Consider the following 21369-nt stretch of genomic DNA (forward strand, 5'->3'; position numbering starts at 1 on the left):
CCGAGAGGAGACTTTCCCGGCTCAGAGCAGGCCTTAGAGTCTACACACACCGAACTTGAACACCGCTTCTACCTTGAAGCACGGCACAGTGGCCTGGTGCGGGCTGACAGGCAAGTACAAGGGTGATCTTGACCGAAGCACTAGAGCCTCTCAAAAACGTTCGATTGGGGAAGGGCTTTCTGAATTTTGGATGAACCAACGCACAAGTCTTAAGGAAGCTCTTGAGGCTCACGAGATGAAATGGCATTCGAAGTGAGGCAGATGAGCCAGAGGCTCAGTTCGAACGAGGCTCGGATGCCAAGCATCAGCCTCGGGTTCATCACACACGTGATTTCGCGTTGGCGCGTCGACGTGGATGGTGACGCGCCCCATCCATTAACAGAATGCTTCGTGTGTTTTTCCGTCAGCCAACGTACTCGGTGCTCACATATGTTTCTGTGAGCACTTCTGAGAAGATGCTGAGCTGCGACGACTCGTTAAAATCCTTTCAACATGCCATCAGGACCCTTGTCGGCATCACCGCAACCCCGCGCGACTGGTGCTGTTTCGACTCCGAAGCGTAAAACCAAATTGCGGGAAGACAAAGAGAACGCCGAAACCATCGTAGGAGACGATTATTTGCCTCCTGATGACCTAGATGATGCGAAAACGACGATAAACGATCCTGTAGGGGGAAAAGTGTTCCCATCGACTCCCGGCGTTCGTATCGAGCTGGAAGACCTCATTGGAAATACTGAAGATGCGTTCAATTGTCCTCCGCCGCTAGGCACGCCCGGAGATCATGTCCATTGGCAGAACGGTCCAACGAGCTCAGATGTGTCTGCATCGATTGCTCAGCCAACGCAACGAAGTCGAAAGCGAGCTCGCAGCTCCTCGCCGGCGTCTTCCCAACTCGAACGCTCGGTGCATTTCGACGGCCCAGTAGTTGCAGCAGACACGAACAGGCCGCACAAAGTCTTGAGGACACCGAACAATGACCCTACTCAAGAGCTGTGGAAGCGGTACATGAATGCAAATGGCTCAAGAAATGCAGATGGCGACGCCCTGCCTTCCTTTGTGCAGCTGCCACCATCATCGCCTATGACTCCTAGCACAGGCAGCAAGGATAGTGGGCTGAGAAGGACCGTAAGCTGCGGCGTTGAATGGCCTGCATCGAAGCCAAAGAGACGCAGAGTCGAGGTTGGCGATTCACATGGTCGCACAAAGGACATTTTTGCGGCTTCGCGAAGGGAAATTCTGGCGAGGGACATGCCCAAGAACTCGCGAGTTACTATACTAGTGGAGAAGATACAAGAAAGCCTCGCCAGGCAGGCTCGTACCGACGACGAGCCGTCAAGTTCTTCTCCGCTCCCAGAGAAACATTCCCAAATGCCGCCCTCCCAAGTATCGCCCACGCGCTCACCCTCGAAACTCAGAAGCCACTTGCAACAGACTGCAGAACACGGAGATCCTGACGCACCGGATCCGGAACTTGGACACACGGACGGAGCCGTAGCAGATGACTTCGACGACGATGACCTAGATCTGGACTTTTTCGAGGAGATAGAGAAGGGCTTTTCTCAAGTATCCGTATCGCGGAGGGTGTCTGCCTCTATCAACAACTTTGATGGCCCTCAAGACATCCACCAAAGGCCACTGTCACAAGCAGCTACCCGGCTACCTGGAGTCCAACCCAACAAACATCCTGCTCAGCAGCCGTCTTCGCAGGTTTTCGAGGACAATTTTGATGTATTTGACGAAGATGATGACACTTTTACCAACGAGATGGAAAATCTCGTGGCCAAGATTGACTCTCAAGGAAAGAGCATTCCGCATGAGCCAGCCCAACCACCCACAGAGATCTCGGACGAGCTCCCTACCATTGACGGGTTGGATGGCGTTTTCGATGACGGTGATGATGACGATGACAACCTCCTGCTCCAAATAGCAGACGATTTGGATCATGCAAACCCCACGGCAGGTACGGCTAGCCAAGTATGTGCTTCCAGATATTAGCGGCGTGTTTGCTGATAGAGTAAATAGAAATTCAATGCAAGAGCTATCAAGCGATACCTCATCGTGGACGTTTTCCTTCGCCAATATGAAACGGCTAATGGCAAGATGCGACCAGAGAAGGTGAGTTGTGCAGAAAGCGTGTATGCTATCTCTGACGTCCCTAGATGCTCTCAGTCACGGATGAGCGAACGCAAAACATGTACATCATCATGTTACGCCAGTCCTGGTACGATACTAGATGCACCAAGGGCTCTTATGCTCACATCATTGGCGAATTTGATCGTTTTGGGCAGTGTATCGTTGACGATGCCGACAACATGATCATCCTGCACCCTGACCATCTCATATCGGCGACTGTGGTAGGAGACTCTTTCACATGTACTCGTCGTGCAGCATTGCAAGATCGAGTCAAGGCCACCAGCCGAGCTACACCACCACAAGTATATGGCCACATAATCCACGAGATGTTCGGAGAAGCACTGCGCCTGAATCTCTGGAGCAGAGAAAGTTTCGATCAAATCATCCAGAAGCTGTTGCCTACCTATCTTGAGGCATTGTACGAGATTGGTGTGACCGTCGCTAACGCCCGGGAGTACTTACTGGGAAAGACCCCAGAACTCATTGGCTGGGCGAACGTATTTATTGGTGATGCTCCGGTATCAGATGCCGCGATTAGGGATCGCAATGGTGGGCTTGTGCCAACAGCCATCAACAAGCTTCTGGAGATCGAGGAACATGTATGGTCGCCCATGCATGGCCTGAAGGGCAACATTGACGCTACAGTGCAAGCTACGATGCAGATTCCGGGCGTCAGAGCGCCCAAGACTCTTGTCGTACCGCTTGAGCTCAAGACGGGCAAAAAGGACAATGTTGAGACGCATCGAGCCCAGACAGCCCTCTACACCCTCCTTCTCTCGGATCGATACGATGTCAATGTCACCTGCGGAGTATTATACTACATGGAGACATCGAAGACTTTTAGAGTGGAAAGTGTACGCAACGAGATTAGGCACATGATCATCGAGCGCAATGAGCTTGCTTGCTACGTTCATGACAAGCTCGACCTGCCCCCTATGCTCAAGAAGCCTTACCTTTGCAAGGCTTGCTATTCGAAGACCGAGTGCTTTACCTACCACAAGCTGATTGATGGTGGAGATGCTGAGAGCAGCGGTCTCGGAGAGACATTTACGGAAATGGTTGCTCATCTGAAGCCGTCCCACTCCGATTTCTTTCGCAAGTGGGACGACCTACTCACGAAGGAGGAGCGAGACACCATGAGGTTCAGACGAGAGCTCTGGACTATGCTCAGTACTGAACGTCAAGCTCTCGGCCGATGCTTCGCCAATGTTGTCATTGAGCCCGGATCTGCCCGAGAGAACAAGGAAAGTTCGAAGATCAACCGTTTCGAGTATACTTTCGTCAAGCATAAGCAGGAGCCAGCCTTCTCTTTCACAGAATCTCAAATCAACATTGGGGAACCAATCGTTATCTCGGATGAGAAAGGCCACTTCAATCTCGCCAGCGGCTACATCACCAATGTCAAACCGAAGCGTGTCGTCGTGGCGGTGGATCGCAGATTGCAAAATGCGCACTGTAAAGAGCGTGATTTTGATGCTGAGACAAATCAGGCATTCACAGGACTAATGGAAACAAGGCTGGACGGTACACCACTGACGCAAGATGGCAATCACAAGTCGACACGGCTGTACCGCATTGACAAAGACGAGTTCGCCAACGGCATGGCTACTGCTCGCAACAACCTGATTCGCATAATGGAGAAGGATCTTTTCAAAGCACGTGAGCTGAGACAACTCATCGTTGACAATGTATCACCGGCTTTCCGGGCATCAACGCCGAAATATTCCATTGGGGGTCCAGCATCACAACAGCATCTCAATATGGACCAGAAGCATGCCATCGAGAAGGTGCTCAGTGCAAAAGACTATGCACTCGTACTAGGTATGCCAGGTACCGGCAAAACCACCACAATTGCCCACATTATCCGAGCCTTGGTCTCGCAAGGAAAGTCCGTCCTCCTGGCGTCATATACTCATACAGCGGTTGACAATATCCTCCTGAAAATAAAAGACGACAGGATTCCGATCTTGCGCATTGGAGCAGTCAGCAAGATCCATCCCGAAGTCAAGGAATTCGCGGATTTGACAGGATTACCGAAGAAGACTATTGAGGAGTTGCACAGCTCATGGCACGACAGTAAAGTCGTGGCTACTACATGCTTGGGCATCAACCATGGCCTCTTCAATGCTCGCACATTCGACTACTGCATAGTCGACGAAGCGTCCCAGATCACGCTACCAGTATGTCTCGGACCGATCCGACATGCTCAGACTTTCATCCTGGTAGGAGATCACTACCAACTCCCGCCTCTAGTTCAGAACAAAGCTGCACAGGAGGGCGGTCTGAACGTCAGTCTCTTCAAGCTCCTGTCTGACGCTCATCCGACCTCTGTCGTCAATCTCGAACACCAATACCGCATGGCAGAAGATATCCAGCTTCTATCTTCCCGACTGGTCTACAGCGACCGCCTGAAATGTGGCACTGCCAACGTCGCCTCCAGAGTCCTTCACATACCCGATCTTGAAGGCGGACTGTCCGCCTATCACCACGGTAATGTGGAAACCCTCGTTCGCTCGCCTACAGCCCAGTCAATCTGCACTAGCGGTCCGTCATGTTTCCTGCGCCATGCCCTCAGCCCAGCCAACCGCTGCGTATTCCTCAACACGGACACTCTGACGCCTGCTAACACGGGTCATGAGACCGCCGCCGGCGCACGTATTACCAACAGCGCCGAGTCGTCACTCATTTCTCAACTCGTCACTGTGCTCATCCGGTCTGGCGTCTCACCATCCAGCATCGGCGTTATCACCTTCTACCGCTCGCAACTCGCCCTGCTGAAACGCGATATCAAGGCACATGCCGGCAGCGCCGCCGCCAGCGATGTTGAAATGCACACTGCCGACAAATATCAGGGCCGCGATAAGGAGGTCGTGCTACTCAGTTGCGTGCGCAGCAATAATGAGGGCAAGGTTGGGGAACTGCTGAGGGATTGGCGGAGAGTCAATGTCGCTGTGACGAGAGCAAGAAGCAAGCTTGTTCTTGTGGGCAGTAAGAGCACGCTGCAGAAGAGCGAGGTGGCAATCCTTACCGGAGTAGTTCGCATCATGAGCGAGAAGGGCTGGATCAAGGAGCTCGAAGGGAGCGTTGAGGCATCCCACGTGTTCCCTGTTCTGCCCACACAGACGCAGACGCCTAGGAGGCTTAGGGATGGGCCACAAGTGATGACCCGGCCGCGGAATGGGGATATCTTGCCATTGAAGGTGTGCAGGGCGACCGGCAACGTCAGCCCATCCAAGAAGAGTGCAGTGCCAGGTGGGGCGTTCAAGCAGCCGAAGAGGGTGGTGGATGGAAAGACCACGAGGGTGCAAATGATCGTGGAGAAGAGTGCAGTGCTCAAAAATGTTCTGATGGAAGAGGTTGGCGCAGGGCAGGAGAACACTGGCGTGGCCTTTGGAGGCGTGATCAACAGCAGCCCCTTTCTGGAGGATTTTGATATGGATATTGATGACGGGACGCTCTGATTATTAGTTCCTCGTTGCCGTCATGTCAGGATAAAGCGGACAAACTACGAGGAATATTGAGCCATGATTATGCTCTGGCTGGATAAGCCCGTCTTGGGTATAGGTTTATGGGGCCGGCTTTGAAAGCAGCGTCTAGCATAGCTGTGGACTTGGGAAGCTAAACAACCCGACCATTGAATGAACTTGAGCATGTATCTTGATCTATGTCTTCTAAAGAGATCGGCTGGGCAACTGGACGTCCAGGACACCGTCACGGCGCAAGAGCCTTTTGCTCAGCGATCGGGCTCTTCAGTTTCCCTTCTGTAACTGCCAGTCTGACGTTGTCGATCGCCCAACACTCCATATTGCGCATCGTTTCAAAGGTGTACGTTCCTACATGAGGAAGCAAGACCACCTTTTCATTTTTCAAAAGGCCTTCATGAATCGTTGGCTCGTCCTCATAAACATCCAGCCCGGCGCCAGCTATAGTGCCATCGTCAAGCGCCTTCACCAGCGCTGCTTCATCCATCACCGCGCCTCTCGCTGTGTTGACAATGACAGCGCTTGGCTTCATCAGCTGTAACTGCTGCGTTGAAATGATGTGCCTCGTATGCGGGTTCAAGGGCAGATTCAGGCTGAGTACATCGGCTCGTTTTAGAAGCTCCTCAAAGCTCACATACTCTGCACCATCCGCCAGCTGCTCCGACAGCTTGTTGCGATTGTGGTAGACGGTTGTCATACCAAAAGCTTCCGCTTTTCGTTTCATATTCCTGCCGATTCCGCCCATGCCCAAAATTCCGAGGACTTTACCCTGGGGATCGTGACCCATACTTGGTGCAGGACTGTCTCGCCAGTGGCCACGCCGTAAACTGTTCATACACTCGTTGAAATTTCGGAGGGCGCCAAGCATGAGAAAGATCGCCGTGTCAGCTGTGGCATCGTTGACAGGATCTGGCACATTGGCCACAAGAAGTGGCGGATCTCGTTTCGAGCATGCTTCGGAGTCGATCTGGTCATAGCCGGCGCCGCAATGAGCAAGGAAGCGCAAGGACTTGGGCAGTGCATTACAGAGCTCAGCATCGAAGCGGCCTGTGATTGCGACTGATGGAAACGTACGATAGGCAGCGACCACACCATCAAGCGCTCCAGATCGGCATTCTTCAAAGAAATCGGCTCGGTTGCTTGACTTGGGAGTGACGAGTTGGCCATGGGCAGACAGTGAGTCCCAGGCATCTTGCGCGTAGTCAATCGTGCCTAGGAGCAGGATTCTGGGCGGTGCCATTGCGAGTGCCTGTCTGTGTCCTCTCGCGCAGCAGTCTGAGTCTGAGAGAACGTAAGCTTTTGAAAGCAAGTCTTTGATTGATCAGTTCTATGCGTCAGGACTACAGGCCATTATCAGCGATCATGTAGGGAAAGGGCCGGCGAAGCTGCCGGTCACCGGGGGATCAACCGGACCCTGACTGGAGAGATACGCTTTCACCTGTACAAGCTGCTGTAGATAGCAATATGAAGAGGCTACAGAGCACTAGTGAATATATCTCCACCGTACGTACCTCTTGTCTGGGATATTCTGATAGAAGAAACATGTAGAATGCTTCATAGTGCTTCGCCTGTCCCAGACAATTCGCTGGGAACACGCTGAGCAATTCAACCATTCGGACTCGTCGATTGGCCCAGTGGCTTGGCACGAGCAGGCGCCAAGCCTGCAACTGCACCTCATGCCTGGAACCGGGGAAGCTGCGACCTTGGGAACTCGCAGTCTGCAGCTTGCAACGACCAACAAGATCTCGCAGTCTTGCTCTCAGACTTTTGCTACAGCTATCGAGAGCATCATCTGAGTGGCAGCAGCCCACTCGCCGTGGCCAAGATGGCCAAACCTTTCAACCAGGCCATCTCAATCTCGAAGGTACCACTCGACGCCTCTGCTGCGCCCGCCGACCATGCTCTCCAGCTACTAACGTACAACCAGAAATACACACAAGGCTCCACCGGCATCTGGGAAACCATCCGTCGCGTATTTTCGGTTGATCCCAACCGCAGCAACGGCATTCCGATCAAGCACTTTCGCAATCCGACTCCTGGAGCCCTAGATCCCAAAGACTACGACGACCCAGTCACCATCCCTGCTGCCGATATCGCTGACAACCCCTACTGGAAGCGTGATGTGCGCCGGGCGTATCCGGTGTCATCGTATATAACTCAAGGAGATGCGGTGGGGCTGTTGAGTATGGGCAGTGCGGCTGCACCGAGCCCAAAACTGTTGGCTGGAGAGGAGGGTGCGAAACAATTGGTGGCGGTGAAGGAGGAGGGCGGCAAGGGTCTGGCGGTGTTCTTCGAGGGTGAGAAGGGACTGGGTGCTCAGGTTCTCGGAGAAGGAGGGATGCCCCCAATGCCGGTTCAGTCGCGGGCCAAGGGCACAGTGGGTGCCGAGAAGTACGAACTCGCTGAAAGTCAGACTTATAACAACCAGTATCCCTGTCGGACTTTTGTCTGAAGAAGAGTACGAAATATGCCGCAGATGGGGAGTAGGGACTAGAGAGAGCGCGAACGTTGTCAGGCTTCAGGGCAAGACATAGACTCGAATTGAAAGTTGACTGCAAGTTTATGACGAGTCTATGTGTCTATAGCGCTTCGGCGGATTTCCCTTCTGCCGCCGCTCGGTGCGCAGCTAGTAATTCCTGTTTGCGCGCCGCATCTTCGACGACTGCTTTTTCGCCTTTGCGTTTCTGTCGCTCTTCGAAAGCCTCTCTACCTTTCATAATCCGCAGCACAATCTCGCCAGCGTTGACGTGGGCAAAGTCGTGATTCTCAGCTTCCCTGTAGAGACCCAACGCTTTGGCATCCGAGTACGGGTCGTACGTCAGAGGCATGAATGACGTGGGACCATGGTAGACAGCATCGACCCTGCCAGTCGGTACCGACTCAATGTAGGCCTGCACTGGGGCGAAGGGCGCACCGAAGATTACCGCATGAACGAATCTGCACTGCAAAACGCAGAGGCCCCGCTCGAAGATGTTCATAATCGGGTAATTGAGACCCTTCCAATGGTTGATGACATGGTCATCATGGATGCCAGCAATGACATATGCTCCGTCATCCTCGGCCTCGCTGACTCGCTTGAGGAACTCAATATGACCCGAAGAGAAGAGGTCAAAACCGCCGTCCACATAAACCACTCGCTGCCCGGGCTTCGGTCCAATGCCATCCACCAGCTTTGCGAAGGTTCCAGCGTCGGTAGCGTCCGGATCTAGTTTGGCTTCGATGGAGCTCTTCCATGTCCATACCTCAAGCCCTGGATTGAGGCCCGTTTCATCAGTGGCGTAGTTGCGTATCCTCTGCAGCATAGCCTGACCGTCAGCCTCGCCCAACGTAGGCTCAGCCTTGCCCTCTATCGAGTCTGTTAAGGACTTGATGAAGTGAGTCTTGGTGCATAGCAGCATACGGCCGACTAGGTCTGTAGTCGAGATGCCTGGCGTGCGCTTGACTACCAGAAACCGGTCGGCAGCTTTCACAAAGCGATAGCAGTCTTCACCGCCGGCATCAGAAGTGATGTCGTCGCCGTGAACCACGAACCAACAACCATAATGGGAAATCCACGGCAACGAGGTTACATATGGCGCGTGTGGGACAGACTTGGTCACCCAACGGCAAGCTTCGACAGCGGCAACACTTCAATTGCGGTCAGCAATTGCTTACCAGATATGGGCGCGACAGACGCACCGCTCAGCCAGGGTCATGACAGTGGGCCCTTTGTTCTCCAGAATGGCTTCATCGGAGTGAATGCCGCACCAGAGCTCCTTGCCTTGCTGGCGACCCTGCAGCAAGGCTCCAGCATGTCCTGCAAGGCGGTCAGATCATGTCCGGGAAAATTGTCCGATGCAGTTTGTACCGTGGTGGGCGAAATCGAAGCAGCCATCGACCCACAGGCGATCTTTCCGGATCTCCACGTCTTGCTGCGGGTCAACCGGCCACTTGCCAGGTTCTGGTATATCTCCCATTGTTTGACGCGCGATAGGCTTCACCGGATCACTTGTGAGTGGAAGATTTCAGGATGCGCAGACTCAACGAGCCTAAGTCCAGCGACTGGTGGTGTAGTGGGGCAAGGAACAAGCCGTGTGGGGGAGTTAGGTGTAGTGACCTGCAAGGGGCGCGGCATGATGGCAGTGCCCCTGAATTCTGCGACTTTGCGGTGCACGTCTCTCCAATCATTTCTCTCCATGCCAACCCAAAATGCTCCTCTTGCAGATACCCAAGTCCTTGTAGAGAGTCTCAAGGCCAGCCTGACGCACCCACTACAGTACTATCACAAGAGCCCCTGGGCCGATCGGTTCAATTGAGCCTGTACCTTCCCTTCGCAGCGCGGCAGGCCGCGGCTTCAGGTGAATGCAGACAAGCATGGCCAATGCAGAAGTCATGGCTGAATCCAGAGAACGCAACGATATTCCCACCCCTGGCACAGCGAACAGCCTGTTCTCGAAGTTTGGGCGCTCCCCTTCCCGCAAACACAAGCCACGGCCCTCCTCCGAATCGATCGATCCAACTGGTGTGGCTACACTTAGAGCTTCTAAGTCCAGAGCGCGCCCGCCCGTTCAGCGGGGGATCACTGCCCCTGACGGACCGACATCTTTAAACGCCATCGCACAAAGCGAGGTGGCAGCCAGAAAAACGAGCGATGGTGCCCTTGCGAACTTTCAATCAACCGATCCACAACCATCTACGGCCATGTATGGAGTGCCGGCGCTCAGTGCGAGCGATCTAGGGCAGAAGCCGCAATACAAATACGTGCAGAGTGATATACCAAAGGTCCCCCCGATTAATGGTTCCGCTGTCTACAACCCAGTGATATCGGTATCGACGAATCCCAATACGATGTATCAGCACATCCATGACATGTCAAGCAAGAGGATGGCTACACTGGATTACATGCGCAAAGCGTAAGAGTTATCTCCACCAGGTTTCGTAGACAACAACTGACTAGTCTTGCAGACACGAAGGCCGGACGTTCTGGTTCAACACGATCAAGTTCTCACAGACGGACATCAGCAAACTTCCTTCTTACACACCGAATCGTCTCGTGCGACGAGCCACGAATTACATGATCTTGGGCATGTCTATTCCGGCTGTGATCGATGTCCACCCAGCCCCTCACCCCTCTCACACCGCGGGACAGCACGGGGCGATCGCCCAAGAGTATCTCAAAAGTCTCAATGCCCTCCTAATGGAGTTCGACGCCTACACACAGCACCACCCGACGGATGGCAGTGCAGCCAGCTCTCTGAGTCGAGCACGGCTACCACAAATGTTCAAAAGGTCGACAACCAGGCCACGAAAATCGAGCGGTGCGATTGGGCCGGAATTGACGCAGACGATATCAGCACCTGCGATGCCTGAGCCTGGATCCGGTCATGCGCATCAGAGCTCGATAGACGGTGGATACAGTACATCCGGTTTCTCATTGTCTTCAACACAGCTGCCTCTATCCAGTGCAACGGCGCCAGGTGCCGCGAGCTTCCCAACGACGTCAGCCTTTCCCCTACCAGGCCCGCATGATGGGCCCAACTCGACTTTAGCATCGAATGAAGGCCCTTATACACATCTCATCACGCCTCCACTGCCTTTCGCGCCGGACTTTTACACGGTCTTTGCGACTCTCTGCGAGGTTTTGATCGATGTTTACCAACGTCTGCTCCAACTCCTTGGAGCACCTGATACATGCACGCCTGCTCTGAGTGAGATGTTTACAAAGGTGGATGCCCGTATACGCAAGGTGATGGTCGGGGGTATCTTGAAGGAATTTGAGACCGCGTCGCGTGACAATGCCAAGAAGGAGCTAATGAGTGTACAAAAGGTGGTGCTCGGAGGTCTTATGGCGTGAGACGATGGTTCCTTCTCAAGAGGGCGTGGTGACAGGACTGCCGATATGATGACACGATATCTGAATAATAATAGCGAGGCGTTGGCTGGCGACGTTACTACCTACTTAGCACACAGTCTACCAGACTTGGCGACTCGGGCGGCCACTGCTACACAATGCGGACATGGGGAAAAGCCGAATTGCCTTCCATTGCCTTGAGTCATGCTTCCCAGGTTGACAAGGCGTACTTGTACCAAAACAATTGCCGTTCAAAACTAGCCATTCCCGAAATTTTCATAAGATTGCGGTAGGAACAATACACGGAAGAATCGGCAATCGTCCCGTTGACGACGACCTGACTTCCTGGGGGTGTTTGATGTTTTGGGGTCGATTTTCTAACAATAAGCATGGAGGATAGAACCCGGGCGATCTCATGCTACAAACGGGTAGGGCAGTTAGAATTAAAGAGTGGAGCTGGTCCACGGTTAATTGCCTTGCTCGCCGCTGTAGCCGTCTTGGTAGAGTATCATGTGGTCACCGGTCAGGTCGCTTTGCTGGAACGAGGTCTTGTTACCACACGTAGTGAAAGTGATGTTGCTGGAGCTTCTGAGGCTACTGAAAGCTCATGTGGGCACGTACGGAGTAACTAATGCAGGAACGCGAGCCACAGAGCATCCAGCCGTCGTGCTTGTATGCCACAAGTAGAAACTGAGGAGGGATCTAGCCAGGCGTCCTGTTTCTAGGCCTGGTCCTCCCCGCCAATTCGACCTTCCTAGCGCCGCGCCCTCGTTCGTCTGCTCTACGCTTCCAACCTTTTAGCCTCCGCTACTATCGACTAATTGGTTGCCAGATCATTTGGGCTGTCTGCGAAACTAAAAGCAACCCCTTCAATATAACATAAGCAGGTAATCTCGGCGGCTCATTCTTACCCGTCGCGCTCTCCTTGAACTGTATCATTATTCGCGAGGCAGGAGCCGATGTCGAGTCTGCCAGGCACGGCCAACTCCAGACCACTCCTTGTACTCATTCCTCCCCCTCTGATCACCCATTCTATTGCCCATCTATACATACTTGAGTGTATATTCGTTGAGGCGCATTCCAGAATCATCAGCAGTGATAACCCCAGAAAGACCAAGCTCCATCATTCGCCGCCAAAGTCCAGCCTGATCGATATTCTTGCTGCGATCCTCCACCTCTTTCGAACTTCGATTTAGCAGGCCCGTTGATATGCAATAAGACATCTGGTCCACTGCCGTCTACATAGCGCTTCAGCTCGACGCCTGCGTCCACATTGGGCGCACCATACTGCCTGCGCACTCACCTCAAAACCCCGCCTCGGCAGCCCCCATTGCAGAGACATGGCTTCTCCTCGCACCCGCCGAACGCAGATCATTCTGCTCGTCGCGGGCGTTGTACTATGCTATATTCTGTTCTTCTCGTCAGAGGCGGATAAAGGCACTGATTTTCGTGGCAAGACTGAAGCAGCCCTTCACCGCAAACATAGTGTCCTAGCTGGTGACATTAGTGACGAAGATCTGTTGGCGCAGACGAATGATAAGCTGCAGCAAATACTTGACGATCGCAAAGATGGAACAGAGCTGCCCTCGGGAACCACAGGCAACGTGAACGACGAGATACCGGTCGCTGGACGCAAGAGTATGCCCAACCCGAGACAGTCGCCCTTCCAGCAAGCGCCCAAGGAGAAGCCGAAATATCCAGTTGCCGAGACCGAGGACTTGGACGAGATCAAGACCGAAGCTGCATCCGATCCAGGCGAGGAGATGGCACGTGAAGAGCTTCAGCAAATTCTCAAGAGGTCGCCCATTATAATCTTCAGCAAAACATACTGTCCACATTCAAAACGCGCCAAACAGCTGCTACTCCACATGTACGATATCAAGCCGGCTCCGTACGTGGTTGAGCTCGATGAGATGACTCAGCCGATACCCAAGCATAAGACACCGCATGGCGATGAGGATGAGGATGCAGATGTCGACAGCATGGGCGATGTGACACTCGGCCGGAAAATGCAAGATCTGCTGGCCTCTTTGACTGGTCGACGGACCGTGCCGAACATCTTGATCAATACTCGAAGCATTGGTGGCGCGAGTGAAATCGTCGGCATGCATCAAGAAGGTGTTCTTCTCGCAAAAATAAAGGAAATGGGCGGCAAACGCATTGTCAGCGCGAAACAGCTGGAAACGGACGATTGAATGGTCATCCACGACCTAGGAGGGTTCTATGAGACGAACAGGGGACAAAGCTGACGGCCCCGCGACTGTCAGGAGCCGAGCTTCAAGAAACTGTTGACAGCCAGAGACAACAGCCGCTGCTGGTTCTGCGATTTCGGCTGATTTGGCTCTCAGTCTGAGTGCGAGGTCGACATGCGCAATGCCCGAGAGCAAAGACTTTTCTGATCATAGTCTCAGCACCGGCGTCGCACACCACGAGCGGGTCCTCATACACACGACCCTGGGGTCCAGTGTCTTGAATTACGGCTCAGAGCCGGCCCGAACGGGCTACAATGCGGTCATTCGTGTCCGAATGAACCAGTACTAGCAGTCTGGATCAGTGCGGCGCGTCAAGTGACAAGTGACCTGGATATCTGACTCTTTGGAAGACTTATCAAGGCAGAAGGGCAGGGTATCAGAGCCCGCAATGATGTAGACGAGAAGGCTAGTCTGCAGGTGCGAACTAGAATTTGGAATGGGGCAGAGTATTGAAAGGCATTATCTGTGTCGTTGGTCTCCCGCTACCTAGTCGTCGAGTGGGCGGTTTGACTAGGAACCGGCTAGCAGGATGCTTTATGCAAGATGGTCGTTGAAAGGGATTTATTTTAGATTGAGGTAGCCACTATACCAACACGCCCGAAGCCCTTGATCACGTCTCAGCTTTTCCTCATTGTTCCTGTACAAATCGTTCAGATCTAAGGATAGGTGCGCGCGTCGACTGAGCATGTTGCGCAGTCAGGCGCGCAACGAGTCCAGCAATCGCTCCTGCTTGGATCGCGGTATGATTGGGCCATGGTCGTCGTTCGCTCCTTCTTCGCGCGTAGCCTAGCGGACTCTGTCAACTGCAGCTCGTCCTTGCTTCCAAATACATGACTTGTCGCTGCCGTCTCGTGACCTGAGACTCACGCTATAGGGTACTCGCAGAGCTTCATCCACCTAGTCACCCAGTCACAGAAGCATGCATAGGAAGTGTCCAGCATTGCATATCCATACGACGGGCATCTTGGCTGGGTGTAGTACGCGCACTTCGCTGCTGCATTCCTCGATACGCTAAATCAGTCAAAGAAGTTAGAACTGCACGGTACGGCCTGGGGAGAGACCCTGACTCGCAGACGCAGTGACTGAGTCGTGCTTGCATCTACAGAGACACGATTATACGGTACATCGATCCTGAATGTCAACCACAAATGATCGATGGCGTAATCCTGCGTGGAGCTCGGCAGTGTTGTTGGCCATCTGGAGACGAAGAGCTAATCATCATTGGCACGACAGCACCGAGTGTCGAGACTTTGTCAGCAGGACTGTGTACAAGCTGTTACTCCCAACGTCATCGGCCCTTACTCGACTCGACTCGACCCCTTGCTGACAGACCGTGGGCATAGGCGGCTTGGATACTGGGTTTCTGTGGTAGGGCTCCTACCAAAATGAGGAACAAACATCGAAGTCCGAACCGAATGCATTAACCTTTGACGCCTGCGAGGAGGCAAACAAACTTTCGGAAGATCTGAATGCCTGCTTCAATTTCGAAGCGGGAGCTGCGGGAGAGCGTCCAGATCGACGTGGCTACGGAGCAGATTTACGCTGCATTTGAGTGTGCGAGGCCCATCCCGACACCTGTCAAAACCTCTAAGCGAGCTATTCACGTGGGATCGCCTGTCAAACACGCAGTGAACAACATGTGGCCCCTCAACTTTGACGTCGGCGCATAATCAACCTCATCGTTTCTTTGCATGGCCAGCATCACCTGGCGGCGGTGGAGCGCCTGGAGGGTCCAGAAAATTCTGAGCGGTCCGAGCAACCCTGGTCCTTACCCAGGTCCACTCGACTCGTTTCGACTCGCATCTACGTTGCATCCTTGTAGGTGCCACAATCCTTCCCCGGCCTCGCTTGCTTGATGTTCCAAACCGAGGACTTTGACTTCGGTCATCAGTGGGCGAAGGTGAAACCATGAAGCAAATGACAGCGCTATGGCTTACGATTGTACAGGGTACGTAGTACCTTGCTACCTTCAATCTTGCTCCGAGCCGGGCAGCCACCACTCGATCTTGACCGTCAGGATCAACCCTTGCAACGGCAGCTCGTTTGGTAACCGAGCGACTTCGCATGCGCATTGCCAGGGTCGAATACGAGCCAGAGTCGCATGGGGGCCGTCGAGTTAAGGTACAACTTCGCTCGAAAACCTCAACCGTTATGGGCCCTTGGACTTGGTCTTCGGCCTATATTATGCGCATTGATGGATGCCTGATGGAACTCATATGCGGTCCGAAACTATGCTTGACCGTGGCGTCTCACATGCCTGCTGCGGCCCATGTCTTTGATCCGCCCGTGTTCAAGACTGGGGTTGAAAATGCTCCTCTCAGCGTACGTGGAGCTCCATTGAAGGCTTCCGCAAACATTCCGGCGGGCAGAGTCAAATACAACATACAAGCCAAAAGCGGCGACTGGAGCACAAGACACACCACCCAAACGCCTTGGCTCCATCTCGGAGATTTGACAGCTACTGCCTCGTGCGCCGTGTAACAGGTACATTCGCGAATCGTGTCACAAGTACATACAGCAGATCATTGCACAGCGTCCGTCTTATCACAGCTACCTGATTCAGATGTCGCACGATGGGTGTCTGTGCTCTGTACGCCGCCAGCATCCGGAGAAGCAAGTATACCAATCCTCAGTTGGCTTGACGAATTGTGTACCTGCTTGATCACTGACTCAACTCCTACTAGGATGATTTAGGCACCAGTTTATGCTTTCTTGTGCATCACTTGGCACCATCGTGGTATACGATTCGTCGCAAGTACGCCACCTGCCTTGCTACCATCAAGCCGCCTGGAAATAATTTCCGGGTCTTCCTTCGCAGTCCCCGGTGTTCCGGGGACTGGTACTGATGGATTGGCAATGGATCTTTGTGCCCGCAGGGGTTGAGCAGAGACCAGAGACTGTATGCCCACGGGCTGTGCCTCAGGACTGCACAGATCAGGAAAAGAAAAGATGCATGAGGAGTCATTGGTATAGAGCCGGTTAGAGACTTATCAGTCAGTAGATTCAAGGCAGGCGGCCTTCAGTTCGCATGGGGCAACAGACACCAGTAGGCTCGTCAATAATAACAAAGTAAGTGTACTGGCAGATAATCTCAATGCTTGCGAGCGAACTTTCTCTCACACTCGTATCCATTCTCATTCTCATGGCTCAGTTCTCGATCTCAATAATCTATACTACCAACTATAAAAATGTCTCGCCCGCGACATACGTGGGCTGTACTAAGGCGCTGATCTCAATAGTTCTCATCGCTATTGTTTCGTTCGAAAAAGGTGGCGGGGGGGGGGGGGTATCACTTCTTGCTCGCAAAGCCAACGACAAATGCTTAGGATGCTGTCTCTGTGTGCGCGTATGTCTTGTGTTGTGTGTATTGTGCAAACCGTATTCTGCGTCGTCGTCGTCTGCATGCTCTTAGGTATTGCAAATTTCGTAACACTGAATTTGGGGGGAATATGTTGCGTATGATGAGTAAAAACGTCAAAGATGAGTCGGATTCGATTCGTAAGGAAATATGCTTGTTGTGAAAAACCCAAAGTTGGTGGTGACGGTGGTGGTGGTGGTGGTGGTGGTGGTGGTAAAAAATGCCAATCTCCCGATTCTCTTGCGAACGCCCATTTCATGCTGCTTCAGCTTTATCCTTCCATTCGCCCACATTATGCCATGCTTCAGTACCAATAAAATTCAAGACATTATGAATTCAAACAGCGCATCAACGTGTCAAACACCACCGCTGGCACCACCGTGACCGCTGAGACCGGACCCTTCAACATTACTTTCCGTCTCCAGCGCCCGCAGGCACATGCCGCACAAAGTCGCACTGACCGCGTCCGTGGCCCTCCCGCCCGCCTGATTAATTAAAAACCGCCGCCCCAGTTCTCGCTCTGCACTCGGATCCCCGTTGATGCCCCAGCCCAGGAGCAGTGCAGCGTACAGGACGTCCCGGTTCTCTTTCCCGTCCAGCAAACCCTTGATCTGCGCAATCGAGGCCTTGATATCCGGCGCGCCCAGCGTACCGCGGCCCTGCGCGGTGGCGATGCCTTCTAGGATGGCCCAGAACTCGGAGCCGCGGCGTGCCACTTGTCGCGCAAAGGGTGGGCGCTGGGCATCTTGCTCAGCCTCTTTAGCTCGGGCTTCGGCTTCGGCCTCCGCCTCGGCAATAGCCTGTGGCTCTGGTTCCTGGTGAATGAACTCGGACATCGAAGCGGCGGTGTTGGTAAGAGGCTCGCCAGTCAAAAGAGACTCGACGGTGCGGAAGCGTCGAGCGAGCTTGTCTGCTTCGTCGCCAGCAGCGGGGGCCGTGTTCTCCGCGCGCACGCAGAGTGAAAGCATGGCCCATGTGACGCGCGCCTCCTGGCTGACTAGGGTGGGATTGGTATTGACCGGTGCGTCATGGTGAGAGCTCACAAGTGTGAGGTAGGCGAGCATCAGCCCCAGGAGATTACGGTTGCTCGCCAGCAGGTCAAAGCCGTAGGTGGCATACCAATGGGTATTGGACTCGAGGAACTTATCGAGCCCGGGTGCAAAGGCGACATCGTAGACCTTGCGGATAGATTCCAGGTTGGGTACAGAGTCAGGCGGGATGGCGGGAATGGCAGGGACCTTGGTACCGGGAATGGTGCAGACTTCTTCTATAGTGCGTCTGCTGCTAGCTAAATAGGACAAAGGGGAATCATGTTAGTCATGCAACTGTTGGTCGCCAATGGTTGTCAGAAAGAGTACGATTCAATACCCAATGTTGATGAGAGGACTCACGGCGACCCGCGGAGGAATATGTGTGCATACCGGCGTGGCCGGTATTGTCCATCCTGTAGGGTTGATTGAGAGTGGGCAGCAGGTCTGGCGGCTTGGAGAAGCTGAAATCCTGCGGCGTCGACGAGGGCAAGGAAGTATGGCTATGACTCGACGGGCTGCTGGTCTGATAATGTTGTGGCTGAGTGGTGGCAGTCGTCGCTGCCGGGTTGTGGGGATTAGATTGCTGCGAGGGGGCAATAGACTGAGGGACCTGGTTGCTGAAGACCGGGTCGTATCCCATACAGGCGCGCTTCGACTTCTGACAATTCCGGCACTCTGGTCGGCCTTCGTCGCACTGTGGAGGAAAAAAGAGGTTAGCGCGAGGACAAGAAGATAGCAGGCTACGGGCTAGCAGCAAGTGAGTGAGGCGGTGACGGGCTCCCTCACGTGGAGCGGCGGTGATGAATTGACAATAATTGTGTCACAGGGGAGAGGCTGGCGACGGTCGGAGAAGAGTTTCCGTTGTCGGTTAGGGAACAAATTCGAAGGGGGAGGGCGAGATAAAAAAGCTTCGGGGTGTGACGGGCGCAGATCAGCGGCTGCCGTAGCGCCACGCGAGCGCCTGTGGAGCCCGCCAATTGTTGCACCCGCCGCCCGCCGCCCGCAGCCCGCCGCCTGGAGCGATGCCCTTCGGGTGTCATGTGTCACTCGCCCACTGCAGTGGCCACGCAAATGCTGCAGACCCTCGGGCAAGGCTGATCTCCCGCCCAGGCAAATGCAAACACAAGGGTAGGTGGAATTTGGATCTCACGGCTTACCTTGATGCGTCGTTTTCGACAGGTTAAGCATCCGGTTTTGGTCCGTCTCTTAACTTCCTTGGTCTTGTGTCTCGCGGGCGCCGCCACAATTAGACTGGGATCGGTGGTCGAGGGCAAGGGAATGCGACTCGAAACAAGTTGGTATGGAGATGCGACCTGCATGCCGGGATAGATGGCGCGCTGCTGAACGTACTCGGGCTGGTGAGGAATGGTCCTGCCGCCATTGTAGTAGTGCTGCTGATGAGGAAGCGGTGGCAGTTGTCGAGGCGGCTGCGGTGGTGGCATGGGCTGTAGGACATCTGGTGAGGCGTGATGCGCCTGCTGTGTACGGAAGTCTATACTGCTGATGGGTGGGAGACTGATGGAGGCGGAGGTCGGCTGCATACCCGCACTGGTCATGCTGTGGTGATGAGGGTAGTTCATTAGGCCGACTTCCGCCGAGTTGGAATAGCTGTAGTGATCCAGGATGGCGGATGGCGGGGGGATCGCCGCTGGTGAAGGTGGGCGGAAAAAAGGTGTCGTGGTGGTGGTGGTGGAAGTAGTGGTGGTGGTACCAAAAGTAAATGGCAAGCGGAGGCGAAGTATCGAGGGCCGAAGACGGGAAGCTGCTTGCTGAAGGCAACGCGCTCGTTTACAGCATTAAACACTGAACTGATGTAGGCTGGATAGAATAAGAAGTCAACTACTGCACCAAGAGCTGCAACGCGATGGGATATGGGCTGATGCTCACACCGCTGGCCTGTCGTAGAAAAGGAACCAGTGCACGAATCAGGGAAGCGGGCTCAGTAAATGATGGAGGTGAGTCGACATGGGTTGGGTGCGGCTTGTCGCGACTCCGCCTTTGGCATGCGATCTCAGACGGTATGAAACTCGTCCAAACCAGGCTCGAATGGTCAAGGAGATGCGGACTCGACAAGTGCCGAAAGGCCCAGCTTCAGTGGATGGCGAAATTGAGACGAGCTCGCTTGGGATCGCTTCACAGGCTCGCAGCTTCAGGGCCCCCCCTCCCCCTACCCCTCGTAGTCCTTGGTCACCACAAACAATAGTCATGCCCACGAGTCGCTGTACCTTGGCCTCCTCGCGTCCTAGTCCCCCATTGTTGCTGCGGGAGCTCGTTGCATCGGGCAAACATCGACTGCAACCGTCCAGCGACCAGGGACCAAGGTTCGCGGTGGGCAATAGACGCTTGCTGCTTTGACCATAACTACCGTGTCTAGCGGCCACTAAAAAAACGCTCGCTTTGCACTCGCTCGACTCGCTTAGGGCATCTCCCGACACTAAAGGCCTTGTTCGTGCAGGGGTGAGACTGACGGTAACCCTTTGTGCATGGGATGCGAATAAGCGAGGCATTCGACTCCGCCAGGCTAAACCCACTGGGCGCCTAGGGCAAGCTCAAAGCCAAAGGCTGACACCACCCGATGGTCTGTCGCGTTGGCACGCAGGTTCCGCACAGAGAAATACTCAAATCAGGTCGACGTCGATCCAACTAGTGGTTGGGAAATAGACACAACAAAGGCCAGCACGAGGATCCACCGGGAAAACCACTGACCTCTTTGACTCTGGTATAGGCCGGTCCTTTGGTACCAGACAGAATATCGATGTCTTGGTCCGGGTACCAGTCGCCCGAGTTGCGGATCTGCTGCTCGCTCGCAGGGATCCCCCTCCTTTGTGGCCTCCGCCTGCCGCCGCCTAACACGTTTTTCTAACGTTCAAGGTTTGCAACCGTTGCCAAGACCCTGCGCTGGACGAGGGAGCGTTTGGCGCGCCCCTAGCTGCCCTGCTTGTTGAGCTTCGGTCTATCGATCTCCTCGGCTGCGGCTCTTCGTTTGTGCTGCTCAAGCCTGGAGGAAGAGTCGACCTGTATGGTCAATGCCACCGTGTCAGCATACGGAGTACGGAAGTTGTTGAGATTCTTCTTCCGCCACCATTGGGCCCCCAGATCTCGCAAGGACAATTTCAAGCTTCGGTCCTCAGCCAACGTGGGAAGGGGGGGGCAGCGAGTGCTCCGCGTGAAATCATGCTGCATACCTATATCCAACTAGGCCATCAGTAGGTGGCAATCCCATTCATTATTGGACGGAGTCTTCTATTCTTCTGGGTGGAATTGTCGATCTGGTGCATGCGAT

The 21369-nt window shown here is 54.0% G+C and overlaps 8 protein-coding genes across 8 annotated transcripts; 4 read left to right on the forward strand and 4 right to left on the reverse strand.

Annotated features, from left to right (window-relative positions):
- Nucleotides 1–492: 492 nt before the first annotated feature.
- Nucleotides 493–5594, forward strand: HMPREF1541_08753 (uncharacterized protein; the record flags this gene model as incomplete). Its single annotated transcript, XM_008723071.1, has 3 exons — nt 493–1974; nt 2023–2115; nt 2160–5594. 3 exons carry the CDS (start codon nt 493–495, stop codon nt 5592–5594), a joined length of 5010 nt encoding a protein of 1669 aa, XP_008721293.1.
- A 250-nt stretch (nt 5595–5844) lies between these two features.
- On the reverse strand, nt 5845–6855 carry HMPREF1541_08754 (uncharacterized protein; the record flags this gene model as incomplete). Its single annotated transcript, XM_008723072.1, has 1 exon — nt 5845–6855. The coding sequence occupies one exon, from the start codon at nt 6853–6855 to the stop codon at nt 5845–5847; it is 1011 nt and encodes a 336-aa protein (XP_008721294.1).
- Nucleotides 6856–7440: 585 nt separating this feature from the next.
- On the forward strand, nt 7441–8067 carry HMPREF1541_08755 (uncharacterized protein; the record flags this gene model as incomplete). The annotated part of the gene is made up of 1 exon (XM_008723073.1): nt 7441–8067. One exon carries the CDS (start codon nt 7441–7443, stop codon nt 8065–8067), a length of 627 nt encoding a protein of 208 aa, XP_008721295.1.
- A 127-nt stretch (nt 8068–8194) lies between these two features.
- On the reverse strand, nt 8195–9571 carry HMPREF1541_08756 (uncharacterized protein; the record flags this gene model as incomplete). Its single annotated transcript, XM_008723074.1, has 3 exons — nt 8195–9242; nt 9294–9411; nt 9463–9571. The coding sequence occupies 3 exons, from the start codon at nt 9569–9571 to the stop codon at nt 8195–8197; spliced, it is 1275 nt and encodes a 424-aa protein (XP_008721296.1).
- A 397-nt stretch (nt 9572–9968) lies between these two features.
- HMPREF1541_08757 (uncharacterized protein) lies at nt 9969–11448 on the forward strand (the record flags this gene model as incomplete). Its single annotated transcript, XM_008723075.1, has 2 exons — nt 9969–10507; nt 10560–11448. 2 exons carry the CDS (start codon nt 9969–9971, stop codon nt 11446–11448), a joined length of 1428 nt encoding a protein of 475 aa, XP_008721297.1.
- Nucleotides 11449–12785: 1337 nt separating this feature from the next.
- HMPREF1541_08758 (uncharacterized protein) lies at nt 12786–13640 on the forward strand (the record flags this gene model as incomplete). The annotated part of the gene is made up of 1 exon (XM_008723076.1): nt 12786–13640. One exon carries the CDS (start codon nt 12786–12788, stop codon nt 13638–13640), a length of 855 nt encoding a protein of 284 aa, XP_008721298.1.
- A 3771-nt stretch (nt 13641–17411) lies between these two features.
- On the reverse strand, nt 17412–18498 carry HMPREF1541_08759 (uncharacterized protein; the record flags this gene model as incomplete). Its single annotated transcript, XM_008723077.1, has 2 exons — nt 17412–18343; nt 18447–18498. The coding sequence occupies 2 exons, from the start codon at nt 18496–18498 to the stop codon at nt 17412–17414; spliced, it is 984 nt and encodes a 327-aa protein (XP_008721299.1).
- Nucleotides 18499–19129: 631 nt separating this feature from the next.
- HMPREF1541_08760 (uncharacterized protein) lies at nt 19130–19642 on the reverse strand (the record flags this gene model as incomplete). Its single annotated transcript, XM_008723078.1, has 1 exon — nt 19130–19642. The coding sequence occupies one exon, from the start codon at nt 19640–19642 to the stop codon at nt 19130–19132; it is 513 nt and encodes a 170-aa protein (XP_008721300.1).
- Nucleotides 19643–21369: the final 1727 nt, after the last annotated feature.

This window comes from Cyphellophora europaea, assembly GCF_000365145.1.
Source record: "Cyphellophora europaea CBS 101466 unplaced genomic scaffold supercont1.9, whole genome shotgun sequence".
NCBI lineage: Eukaryota > Fungi > Ascomycota > Eurotiomycetes > Chaetothyriales > Cyphellophoraceae > Cyphellophora > Cyphellophora europaea.